The sequence below is a fragment of the Dermacentor albipictus genome, chromosome 1, assembly GCF_038994185.2.
Source record: "Dermacentor albipictus isolate Rhodes 1998 colony chromosome 1, USDA_Dalb.pri_finalv2, whole genome shotgun sequence".
Lineage (NCBI taxonomy): Eukaryota > Metazoa > Arthropoda > Arachnida > Ixodida > Ixodidae > Dermacentor > Dermacentor albipictus.
The window spans coordinates 376,345,810-376,359,597 of NC_091821.1; the positions used below are offsets into that span (position 1 = coordinate 376,345,810).

At 44.4% G+C, this 13,788-nt stretch overlaps 1 protein-coding gene across 1 annotated transcript in view; it reads right to left on the minus strand.

The window, feature by feature from the left end:
* The window catches only part of LOC139054160 (uncharacterized), a 351,161-nt gene extending 337,717 nt beyond the window's left edge, over positions 1 to 13,444 (minus strand). The window contains exons 1-2 of the mRNA XM_070530789.1: positions 13,389 to 13,444; positions 12,589 to 12,738 (exon numbers count right to left, since the gene is read on the minus strand). Coding sequence (XP_070386890.1) covers positions 12,589 to 12,738; positions 13,389 to 13,444 — 206 coding nt within the window. The remainder of the gene's footprint in view (positions 1 to 12,588; positions 12,739 to 13,388) is intronic.
* Between the last annotated feature and the right edge of the window lie 344 nt (positions 13,445 to 13,788).

Below are 13,788 nucleotides of genomic sequence, written 5' to 3' on the forward strand. Positions count from 1 at the left end.
TTCGAATAGAGCGCTTACGTGACGCCTCGATTGAGGTCATCCTCGAACTCCCTCTTTCGCCGCTACGGCTGGCGCACGAGGAGGGGCAGAGGTTAAGCAGATTATGTTAGCGTGGGAGCTAGTGAATTAGTGACAAGGATGTTGAGTTACTGAGTAAGTGATGAGGGATTGAATGTGTGCGGACGTTTGCCTCTATCTGTGCGTGAGTGAGTGAGTGAGTGAGTGAGTGAGTGAGTGAGTGAGTGAGTGAGTGAGTGAGTGAGTGAGTGAGTGAGTGAGTGAGTGAGTGAGTGAGTGAGTGAGTGAGTGAGTGAGTGAGTGAGTGAGTGAGTGAGTGAGTGAGTGAGTGAGTGAGTGAGTGAGTGAGTGAGTGAGTGAGTGAGTGAGTGAGTGAGTGAGTGAGTGAGTGAGTGAGTGAGTGAGGTTAGTGATTGTACTCTTATTTATGAAGGTTTGTAATACAATAAACGCACATTTCTCTCTCGCATCCTTAACGTTGCAACATCAAGCTCTATAAATTACATGGCCAGCACCATCTATCGCAAAAAAGAAGAATGAAAGTGGTCTAACGGAGTTCATAAGCTTCACGACAAAGGAAAATAAGCATGCTTTTCCGACATAATCGCTAAAAAATATTTGAGAAAGAGCGCGAGACGGAATATTTCATGCCACTGCCGAGTTTCTTTCTTGGAACAGGGCAGTGAGGTTAATAAGAAATACAGGTTTGCAGAAACTCTACTGAAGTTGTCTATGTATGCGTAACTATACCCTCAAACTTCAGTTCACCCACCCCCACATTTCAAGTTAGCCCACCCCTAATTTTCATTAAAGCCCAAACACAAATTTCAGTTGGCCCACTCGAAATTTCAAGTTGGCCCGCTCCAAAACATGACTTTGGCGCAGCCCCCAGTTTTGGTTGGGCCATGGGTAAATTTCATGTTGTCGCAACTCCAAATATCACTTGGGCCCACTCCTAAAGTTTCTTTGGCCCGCCCCTACTATAGGATTCCCCATCCATTTTCTATGGAGCCCTATTTATCCCTATGGTATGCATATATGATCAATCGCTCTGATCAACTTTGTTTGTTTCAATTGTTTTTTATCGTTTATAAAGCTGTTAATCATCTACATTTGCGCTATTACCACGGTTAAATGTATTAACTTCAGAAATTACATTTTCTTTTTTATTTCTTCTTTTTTTTGCAGATATGAGGCATTACATTTTTTGCGTGGCAGGCAGATTTTGCTGGGATACTCGACAAAGAATGCTTACGCATTAATGAATCATAGCCCTTAATTGCATCAAGCACCACGGACGTGCGAAAGTTGTTGCTTTATCGCCGCTTAGCTTATTCCCCCCCCCCCCCCCCCCCTTGACTCCCAGTGTCCGTTGCTTCGTATTGCGAAGTTGTTGCTGTCTTTCCACCTTGTGCATTGTCTCCACCGACGAACCTCGTTAGACGAAAGGAGACTTTTTATTGAGTCAACTCGCTTCCTTCGTGCCCCAAAACAATCGCTCAAAATGCGAGTGGGCTTGTAATATGTCTTGCTACACCTACACTCCCTCCGTAACACGCATCCAGAAATATGCAAGCACCTTGACAAAAACTGCCTGTTAAGGTGCATTGCTCTGTGATTCGAACCCAACACTCGGAGCGCATGGCTGCAGGCGCGTTTTTCTCTTCCGGTTACAAGGGACACGGAGATATTTCATTATGCTATACAATGAAAGCGAGGGCCATTGTGACGTATGGTGACTGCATTTGGCCTCCCAGCGATCACACAGCTAGCACTAACAGGTGGCGTAAAGAGCGCAGACCTCCATGCGGTCCAAGTGTGGCGTCTGAATTGCTAACAGTGTGCATTGAACTTTTTGTAATCGTGAAACTGATAAAAAAATAATGCATTGCGATGCTGTTTCTTAACTGAAGGTAATTTAGTGCTAACTTTATTATTATTTTTTTACGAGGCCGCACTATTTACGAAAGCACTTTTCCAGTTTGGGACCGAACAGAAACCATCAATAAGGGCAGAAAAGAAAGAAGTGGTGCAAAAGATGCTGTTGTAGATGGACACGAAGGGGAAATTCTTCTATGGGATTGGACAACGTCTGAGTTGACGAGATTCATCCTCAAGACGTAGACGGCGTTGCTGTAAAGTGAAGTTAGCTCAAGCGTCTTTATTGACTGCAGTGACCTGTGCCTAAGCTCGTTTTACTGCCGTAGTACTCGAGTGATCTGAGTAGTCCATATCATTTATTTATATTTTGCAGAGCGTAGGTACAATACTGTATTCGAAGCTACAGTAGATTCCATGAGACGGAAGTGGGGGGGGGGGGATCTTACACGACAGAAGGGGGTGGTTTTTCGGAGAGTCCGTGTGCAGGCGGCACTTACTCCGTACGTCATTTATCCCTGGCCGCAACACCTCCGTGAACCATTTAGAAATACTTGCCTATATTTTGGAGTTCAAGCGTCCGCGGATGCAGTCGTACACCTATTGTGGGCATGCCCTGGCCTAAACTACGTCCGACGGCGTTTCTTTTTATTGCAATGAAAATAAAAGAAAGAGACGTAGTCACCTTATAATGGTGACGGCTACTTCTTTGCTCGTAGCGGAAACAACAATATAAAAAAATATGTAGGGGAATAAACAGAAACCACTTCATATGGTCAGAAATCCAGAGCACAGTCCTACACGCCCATGAAAATAACAGTATAAAAGTCAGATGCAAGTTGCACCACAACGTAAGCAAAATCACAAACACACACAAACGGCCGTGATGTAGACTTCGACGAGCATATAAACAGGTGAGATGAGATGAGAATTACACAGTGTTGACACAATTCACGCAAAAGAATGTATAACACGTAATATACAAGCCCTAATAATCACAAATAATAGAAGAACGTTACAGTGACATCTTGCGATTATTCAGTGCAATACCTAGTACTTGTTTATGATGCCTGTATCTTCATAAAAATGTTCAAACGCGTTCAATGCTTTTCGCTGTGCTATTTTCGATGGCCATGGGCCCAGCAATTGCGCGACTGAGAAAGGCCGATGAGGATCGATGGAATGTCGGCGTTCATCCCTCACGACCACCGGACTACGATTCTGGGCTCCATGGGACCAACTATCCAACACTACTGATGCACATCACTGAAAGTGGCCTAGATTTATACATTTAATCGTTTATGTCATTGGGAAAACCTCTAAAATAAAAAAAAAACAAAAAATACAATACTTCCATGGTGTATACGTACTTGCCAATACGTTATGAAGCTTGAAGTTACCATCTGCTTTATACATACCGTTCAGAGAGGGCGCGCTTACGATACGCACATTAGCCGCAAGACTGTGACTCGACACATATATGCTTCAGAGTGCGCGCATTCGTTGCCGTGGGTCACTGTATCGTCTTTTGCTTCTGTTTCTTCACAACTATCCTTTTGCTACAGTGTGTTCGAAACTGCTGCTTCCAGCTGACGGCTTGTTTCCTTGCCATTTTTTAGCTGCACTCTGCCAGTGACAGATGGACCTGTCATTGTCTCATGGGCCGATAAGGGAAACGGAAGTCGAGCGCACAAAGGAAAACACGTGGTCGGAGCCTCGGACGAGCTCCTGGAAAGAACCCACGGGGGTCCTTTCCTCTCGTACCTACCCACTTTCTCATCCCGGTGCATGTCACCGAAAGGACTTGTCACAACGAACTACTTCGGGCCAAATCTTGCCAGATAATGCAATTTCGTCGTTTCTTCCACTCATCCCCTTCATTTTCACTGCACCCCAGCCCGGCTTTGCTTCGGTACGACGGAGCAGTCACTGATAACGGCGTTGATTTAGCTTCCCGTATTGCCCCAGCCGTGTTTCTTCCTTTTGGGGAGCTCGCCTGTCTTGCACATCGATATGTTTATCTGCAACCTGCGGATGTATGTCCTTCATGTACCCCTTGCCACGGCATCCGGATTACCGGCCCTTGCACATCAAGCTTTTTTTCTCACCGAGGCTCACGTGATATACATGCTATACATACCTGATATACATGAAACGTTTCCCTGGCACTTTCCACCACTCACATGCCCAATGCTCACATGTGCCCCCCTCGCCCCCCGCGTTCTAGTAGCTGCACCTTTTCATCATATATTTATCTCGCTGTTCTCTCTCTCTCGCTCACACACACACACACACACACACACACACACACACACACACACACACACGCACACACACACGCACACGCACAAGCACACACGCACACGCACACACACACACACACGCAACCACACACACGTAACCACACACGCGCACGCACACGCACACGCGCACGCACACGCACACACGCACACACACACACACACACACGCACACGCACGCACACGCACACACGCACACACGCACACACGCACGCACGCACGCATGCGCATTTATTTATTTATTTATTTGTTTGTTTATTTATTTATTCACGCTTTCCCACAAGCAGAAGGCGGGCGGCAGGACGCGGTGTCATCACGCTACCTTCGGTTGCCGAGAATGAACTCTGTATTGACTACTTGTCAATAATTATCATCTGCGCGTCCACTCAAGATTATAACAAGGGCCAGACATAGCGATTCTTACAGTAAGAAATGAGCAAGGTCTACCATGTTCCGCTTTCCTGATATCATTCTTACATCTAAAACTTGTGTCAACGACCGTTTTTGATACCAGGGGAATGCGTTGGGAAAAGAACTAGCCACAATACGGCTGTTCAGTTTGCCATGTGCAGGCGTGTCCCAAAGTTTCAAACTCCATGCGTCGTCAAGGCATGTCACGAGCAAACAAAGCGCGCCTGATGTCTCCGAGGCATATTCTATTGATTGAAACGAGCCGTAGTGCCTAAGCATGCCATTGTTGGGTCCGATTGATAGAGGAATTGTATAAATTTGCCATTAGTGCCGCTTCCTCTAGGCCATGTGCCATTTCGAACCTGGTGTGATTAGAGTTTTCCTTGTTTCTCTACCTCTCTCATTTATGATGCCCACATTAGGGCTTATAAACGATATTTGACACATTAAACTTTTCAGTTGGCATAGTCAGCCGAGCGCCCTGTGCCTTGACATTATGCGTTCCGCGTTTTGAACTGTTTACTATCAACAGCCTACTTAGCTACGACTCTAACGACCTGCCTTAAAGAACGCGTTTCCTGGAATTGTTTACTTAACCTGAAACCGAAAAGAACGCGTCAAACATCCGCGTCGTTCTGAAGCGATACCACGCGGGCACTGTGGTTAACGTGATAACAAGTTGACAAAGTCGAAACGATGCAAGCAGCGAGTACCTTGCGGATCGCAACCTAGTTCATGGCCCGCGCGGCGTAAAAACAAAACAAGCCCACACAGCGGCTGCTATCGCCCACTGCCATTGTTCCCGAGGCCTCACGATAAAGCGAGCACGGCGGCTTTGTTCTGCCACAATCAGGCTTAAACTGAGCGGAACAGTATTTACCTGTTCTTTTCTTTTTTTTTCATGCCATGGCGGCTTGCAGCCTGTCGTGACCGCGCGAATGCTGTCGATGTTGGTGTTAACTTAGTTGCTGCATTGGGAAGGAAAGGAGGTCCGTGGTGGTGCCCGAAAGTAAACGAGACGAGGGAAATTCATATCACGTGGTTAGAAATAATGGCTATTAGACATACCGGGCGTTTCAACAAACACTTTCAATTTAAAAATAATTATTGCCTGTGGATAGACATTTATGCAGTAACTCTCTTGGCCTCACAGAAACAACAATTGACGTAAGCAATTTCCTTCGAGAAATCCGAACTCACAGCACGAAGTTCCCCTAGCTGTTGTAAAAGTTCCTTTATGGGTTGCCTGTAGCCCATGGGTGGACCGCTTGCCTTCTCTCAGTAGCGGCGGTGTAGCTCAGCTTAGTTGCTGCTTCCTTTATTTCCTATCTCTATTTTTGCCTCAGAACTTACAAATCTCAAGCGACGGCATTTCGTTTGAACACCGCAAAGCTTTTGGTGGTATAACAGTAAACATGGGTGTTCATATCACTATTTCATAAACAAGACGTAACATTGTCGCATGTTACATCGCAGAGACGTATGCTAACAGTGACAACTGACAGCTGGGGCGGTATCTCCGTTACAAAAGAGAGTTTTTACCAGCTAAAATGTGCTCACATAAAAGCTCAAGCTCGGAAATAAAAATGTCGGGTCTCTCCAGCTTTCACCAAAAAACTGTACTTCCTCACCGTCCGCATTCTTTTCAGTGTTATAATACACAGAACATACGCATGCCACTGTTGAATAGGGATAAAGTTGATTTCAGTGACCATTGTTTTGATTCACTTGGGTACGCATATGAAAGCTTAATAAGGCGTCGGTCATCTCATCATGACGTTTAATGCATCAGATAGTAACGTACAAGGCACGCAGAGCAGTAATTGATGGAACGATAGGCAGTTAAATTATTAGCAATCATGAATCGAGTGCCATGAAAATGAGTTGCTGACGCAAGCAAATATTCAAGGCAGAACATAATGCCCGGCTTTTTTCAGCGTATGCATCACGTAGATATGTACGTGGTTAACGTTTAGCACCATCTTAACCATACGCGGTTTCGGCTGTCGCGTCCTGCTCTCTCTTTGATAGCCTAGCGTGATCCTTTTCCATCACACTATTTGCCGACCTAGAATTGCGAAGTTCTTAAGAGCGTATTTTGTGGAAGGCCCCTTTCTGGTGCACTAAGCGAGTAATTCCTGCTTCGTGTGCGCGGCTGAAGACATTTTTGAACGAAAAAACCAGTCAAAAACACAACTCTTGTCCTTTGTGTTTTTGACTGGTTTTTTCGTTCAAGTATGTACCAACTGGCCCAGATTTCAACCCTTCTGTGAAGACATTTTGTTTCTTACGTTTTCCAGTTCCGTGAGGCCGAGGGACGTAAGCACTACGCCAGAGCCATTAATTTCAGTGAACCTTTTGTGCCTGCTCGCTACCCCAAGTAGACTTCGGCATGGCAGAAAACGAGGAAAGAAAAAGCTATAACGAAGGAAAGCAAACAAGCTTAACTTGCTTTACCTAACTGTGACGAGCAACGAGAAGCAAGATCCAACTCTTTCAGCCAGTTTAGACGAAACTTCAAATCTGCTTCGCGAAAAGCACCAGGAACTCGGCAAGGCGCTGGCAGACATTCAGCAGAGAAAATAAGTGAAATAAATGCTCGCCACTGACCCGTTCTGGCAGGCGTGGAGACACGAGCCACCCTGAAAGTAATCGCGCTACTTAGAATTTATACGTGACTCCTTGGTAAACTTTGTTAGGTTTGCGTATACCTGTAAATGGCCCTTTGGGCAAATTTAGAGTGCATGTCTGTGCCTACGTTCAGGAAAAAAGGAAGAAGGAATAGGTCTGCGAGCGGATCATGCGGGGACCTAATATAAAGCAAATGCATTATTAACGGTTCTTACTGACGAGGGAGTACAGACGACTCGTTTTCTATTGTTAATAAGGGACGCTCGTAAGGCTGTTTATGGAGGAAGAGCGCAAGAGATGTCCCTCTCACCCTTTCCTTACCGCCTCGTTATTTGTCTGCACATGGAATGGATTGAAGTGCCTCAGCATGTGCCGCTGGCAGCCGTTTAAAATTACTCTTCTCTTTTGTTTTCCTTGGCATCATGTCTTTGTTTATGCGCTCGCCCTAGTACCTAGTATTGCGGTTCCTGTTTACTGCCTTCGCCCCATGGATTTCACGTCACTGACAATTTTACCAGGTGCTTCGCTTCCACGCGTAGGGAATATTCCCGGTATTCCCCTTCAGAAACATAGGGACATATAAGTATTTTAGAAAAAGCAGGCCATGCAGTCGATTTTGTTCCGCTAACATCTTAAAATAACGTCGATGTAGTCCGTGCCTAGTACTTAGCGAGGGTTATTTGACATTGGAAGCAGGCTGATGGGGCATTGTTTGCAAAATCAAAGTTTCCTCTTGAGAAGATATTGATGGCACCTTTCCCCATTTATTGCTTGTAAATATGCGAGGTCGAGTCCTTAAAAGGGTCATATCAATTTGAAAGAAGAAACGGTATGAACCGCGCGAACGTAAAGTGCCATCTACGTCAGTGCGCCTCGCTGGTGAATGATGACATCTCTCGAGCACTTATAATATATATTTACCTACTGATTATCTCCACTACCCCGAAGTCACAAGGATGCGAGCAAGTGTCACGTCGCTCTGTGCACTAATTGAAGCAATTTTCGCGAGTGCAGAATCCCGAGACATGCAAGGTCACGTGACTCATGCCACAATTCGTATTGCCATTTGCGTGAACAGTTATTGCAGAGATTTAGTTATGTGTTCACATTACTGCATTTGAATATTTAGTATGTGTTGTCCGCGGCGTTGTCGGCTTTATCCTGGTTGTCATTATTGTCGCGGTTTCTGCTGTCATCAGGCATGCTAATTGTAATGCGGCGCATCTATGTCTTCGCTTTCACTCGCTTCCTACATACAACACATTTTGTTCTGTTGTTCTGCCATGCGAATGAAGTATGGGTACCCTTTGAATTAAATGACGCACATCTAGCTCCTGGTGGACTATATATATATATATATATATATATATATATATATATATATATATATATATATATATATATATATATATATATATATATATATATATATATATATATGCTAATTATCGTGTGTTTGACACCTCCATGTATGCCTTCCTCTTTCACGGTTGCGACTGTCAGCGGCCCTCAAAAGCAGAAAAAAAAAGCGGAAAGATTAAAGGTTGGCTGACACGGCACTTGCTGTTCCCCCAGCGGCGTAGACTGAAAAGAGCAAGAAGCAAATAATGAGCGATGATGATGATCGAAACAGTCGTTCGAAATGCCATTGAATAATGATCTAAATAGCTGTTCAATGAACACCATCCTGACATTTTTTGCCATATACTTTATTTACCTTCAGAGCGATGCCGACGTGTTCTGTGGACCTTTGCGAGTGGCACAGATGTATATGCAGAGCCATCCGCGAGCGGCTCCTGTAAATAACCGGAACAGCGTGCGAGGATGGTGGGGGGTAAGCGGCGCCGCCTGCTGCTGGCGAGGTGCAGCACAAACAATGTTGCGCTGCTATTTTTCGGGAGCTGCACCGATTGCATTGCGTGCGCCGCACATCATAGCTGGGCTTTTGTCGCGCTGAGCAATTTCTTAATGCAGTTTAACGAACAAGCAGGCGTCGCGGCTATAAGGCACGTACGTTGAGCGTTTTCATATGACGCTGCCGTTTTCGGCCACTCGTTACTGCAACAAGTGGGGCTAACATTTGTCAAACCGTATGAAGTTGTATGTGCACAATCTTAAAATAAAAAAAAAGTGTTGATGCAACGCACACGTGGGGATCTATACACGGTGAAGGCTTTCGTGAAGCGATAAATAAATGATATGCGACTGAATACGATGCACACAATTGTCTTTATTTTCGCCAAAAAATCCGTCGAATGTCACGTGCTATTCCATTAAGCGGACAGTGCTTTAGAGATACATATGTGAGCCGATGTTACATAGGTACAGCTTTGAAGCTGTGGTTTATTGTTTTATTAAAGAGATCCGAGTTGCGCCCACGGGCACGAAATTGCCAGTCAAAATTCCGTGCTAAATAAAGCGGAAGCATCCGGTGGCGCACAAGCAGTTGGCCAAGATTGTGCCATCCAAATATAAGAAAATTATATATATATATATATATATATATATATATATATATATATATATATATATATATATATATATATATATATATATATATATATATATATATATATATATATATATATATATATATATGTATATATCAGAAAGCCATTAATATACAGGTGTGCTTTAGAGATTCTTGTGAGCCAGTCTCATTTTGAATGAGGTTACGTCGTGATTAAATCTCATATTACGCTGAACACCGGTGCCCCTCTCACTGGCACTACATAATTCTGGGTGAATTAAATTATAAGTTGGTTTGCGATGTTCTATCTGGTGAATTCGTGCGTGCCGACCGACTACTGGTTCTACGATTAGCTAACGCCGCATTTATAGCTTGCACAATACCAGATTGATGTTGTGGGACTATTTACAGGTTTCACAAACGAACTAGACGACCTGATGACCTTCCCCCGTTTGTCGGAGTGTAGAGCAGCACCGATTCTCAATTCTACCCCTGCACTTAAGTAACGCTTTGCAGGGTTGGCGCTGTGTTGACATGCCTCAGAAATATCTCGCAAATCTAGTGCACTTGTGCACCTCTAATTAACACGAGTAAAGACGCCTCGTGGTGTAATTTCTGCAGCGCGAAGCACTGAAGTGCGGAAACAAAGGTAACAAATACGAAGAAATATGAAGAGAAGGACAAACACGAGCGCTGAACCACCATATACTTAAAAAAAGTCCGCCCACATCGTTATTCTTAATCTTTGAAGACACCTCCTTACGAAATATTTGCTCAAACAACTGAAGCCTGCAATTATAAAGCTCTGCGGTCACTGCGACAAATTGGGGGTACTTCGCAAGAAACGCAGTGTGTACAAAGATTTCAGTCGATGAGTGTTTGCTAATGCATGGATAAGTATACTGCCGCAGGCTCCCTAAATGAAGGTAGGCGCGGGCGTGCGTTTGCATACGCTCGTTCGAGGCTTGCAAGTGATTGTTGGCCGTAGATGAAATGCACACACCCCGCAATCGCATTCGCGTGGAAGTCCTGGCTTAATTTTTGGTCACTTGTGAACAAGTCATAGGCTCTTTCCTAAGTTGTTTTAAGCGATTCCGCCACTTTTGCCGGTTCTTTTTAACTCTAATACGCTGTCTAAAGCACGTTCCTGACGACAATTAGGGTTCTTGTTTTAGTTAAAATATTTAACTCTTCGGAGATCATGAAGGTGCGCCAATAAATTTTTAAAAATTCTGTTTGGAAATTCGCCTAAATAACGGTCATTCATATACCGCGATTTATGCTGTTTGTCAGAATGAAAATCTTCCAAAGAGTCGAATGAGTTTCACGAAATGTGGCTGGAAGTGAACATAGTGGCAGGAATTCGAGAGCTGAATTCTTGTGCTCGCTAAAACATTATTTCTCATTATTTTCCAGAGCCTGCCGAGTCCTTTATCTTTTGCCCTAATTTATTCTATATTTTGCGCACATTAAAGCACTAAATGTATTTAGTTTATGCGCAATTACATATAAACACTGAGCTCTCAATCTATGGACAGCAAGTGTGCCCATAGAAAACGGGTAAACCTGGTCCCTGACTATTCAATCCGCACGAGCATTGCTTATCGCTGACTTGAAAACACAACCTGAAGATAGTATCCAGCTATCATGATCTTTATTATAAAAGAGCACTGTCTCTTAGTGCGAAAACTATAGTTCCCATCAAGTATTGCGAGCGAAAAATGCTCGAAAGACATATTGCAACACTCGGATCACGTACACCTACTTTAGCATCTGGGTCTGATGAAATGTTCCAACGTGCTCTTGAGAATACACACGATCCATCGCGCTTCGCCTTTTTCGCCACGCTATAGGTAAAGCCTCATTTGTGGTGGCGCCTCTCTGCGATCACATCATTCGCTCGCGCGAACTGCTTCTCGATCACTTACGGACGCCGTGTGCGAAGTCCTCGGGCACGTTTCAGGTGGCGTGTGCTCAAGTGATCTCATCGGACGCGAAGAAGAGTCGCTCTTTCAGAGAGGAAATAGCCAAAGACGTTTTAATAACAGCCCACACACACAAAAACAAGTGAGTTCCCAAAAACAAAAATGACAGCCACCTATGTACATAACTTCAAGGCGCCAGGGTCAACAGTTCGTACTACAGTTCCGTGAGATCGTTCTCGCCGGATATTGGGACATAAATAATACAGAAAAAAAAAGAAGACAGCGACAAGTGGCCACTTGAAATCCCCTTCGTGTTTCTAAGAAGTCAGGAAAAAGATCAAGTAAGGACGAGAATGCAGAAAAAATTTCCTTTGTTTGTCACCTGCAATTTCGGAGTTCATACTTTCCTCCAAGCTCTCGCGGTCTGTTAACACGGCTGCACCACAATCCGAAATGGGCAGTGGTCGCATAATGCTCAGAGATACTGTCGTAAGCTGCGGCATTCTGCGGGTGCACCTTGGCAATATATTATTTCAGATCGCCCACACCACTGTTCTTTTGTTAATCTTTCTACCTTTTACCTGCCTGCTGGCTGCTGACTGATCGATAGGCTCCTCGAAATTTCAGACCAGATGGACAGTATCGCATTGAAAGTGTAGCCAATTCCTCACGCCGCCAGTACCTGTAGTGTAGAACTTTTTAACCTCCTGTCGAGTGTGTTTGCGTGCGTCTCCTCGCTCGATATGAACGCAATATCGTTGCACTAACGATGAAAATAAAAATCCTCCTTCAAACGTCGAAAGCGTAGTGGTATATATATATATATATATATATATATATATATATATATATATATATATATATATATATATATATATATATATATATATATATATATACACACATATATATATAAAGGTTGTGAGTAGCGGCAGGCGTGGCGATGATTACTTACTTCAGGGCATTCGTCACGGCACACTGTAGATGATGTAGATGAAAGCGGCGCGAAAGCTCACCGACGTAATGAAGGCACAACGTGCGGACGCTAAGTTGTGGACGGCGAAGTAGTGGTGCTTCCAACCTTTCAGCTCTGCTAACCTCCGGCCTGTCAGTCCAAGAAATTACGCAGGCTCAAAAGCAGCAAATTCTATTGATGTGGAATGTAAATAAATGTGATGAAGTGTACACGCAGACGGAGAGAGAGAGAGAGAGACAGAAAGAGGGCACTGTTCTGGTAAGAAGCATTGTTTATGCTGGTGCATAGCAAATGTATCAAAATTCTGATGACCACGCGCTCACTCATTCCTCTGGAGCTGAGCGCATTGTGTAGAAGTGCTTTGGAAAGAAAAAAGAAAACGTGAGAAATAAATTAGTACCGCGTGACACTGAATTATACAGCTGTAGTACGTCGAAGCTATAGATCACAAGCCTGCATGCACTGCCTGACAGCGGCGGTATAGAGCGAAAAAGAAAAAATTGTATATATCTTATTGTAAACGAGGGGGGGGGGCAAAAGTAGAGAGAAAGATATGGAGGCTAGCCAGTGTAAGAACAGCTGGCTATGCTGTGCTAGAGAAAGAGGTTAACGGAGTAAAAGGTGAAAGAAGTAGGGCAGAAATAAAAACTAGGGAGAAAAAGTGCATACCCTAACGCGATGCAACGCGTTAAAGCTTTCAGCATCTGTCACTCAATCCACAAGTCCTTAAGGATCGAATCAACGCATCCAGAGCCTTATGTGCTGAACCTGGTTCAAACCAATATCCTAGGGCTCTCTGCTCCGACAAAGAGTGATCGTCCAGTTTGTCAAGCATGGTCCGGAACCCTTTTCTTGCCACGCTGTAACGGGGACTGTCGCAGATAAGGTGCTTGATTGTCTGCTCGTAGACGCAGTTGCCGCAAGACAGGCAGTCGGCTATTCCGGTGCGGAAGGAATAGGCATTCAGGAAAGCCACGCCGAGCCACAGGCGGCACAGAAGCGTTTATTCTGCTCTTAGTACCCCTGATGGAAGACGGAGTTGCTGACTTGAATGTAAGCTGTAGAAAAGTGCGTTTGAAAATGTGTTTGAATTCCAGTGAGTCAGTGTAAGCTCACGCCTGACCGAGTGATGCCTTGTGGCTGCATCTGTTCTCGACAGTGGTGTTGGTATACATGGAT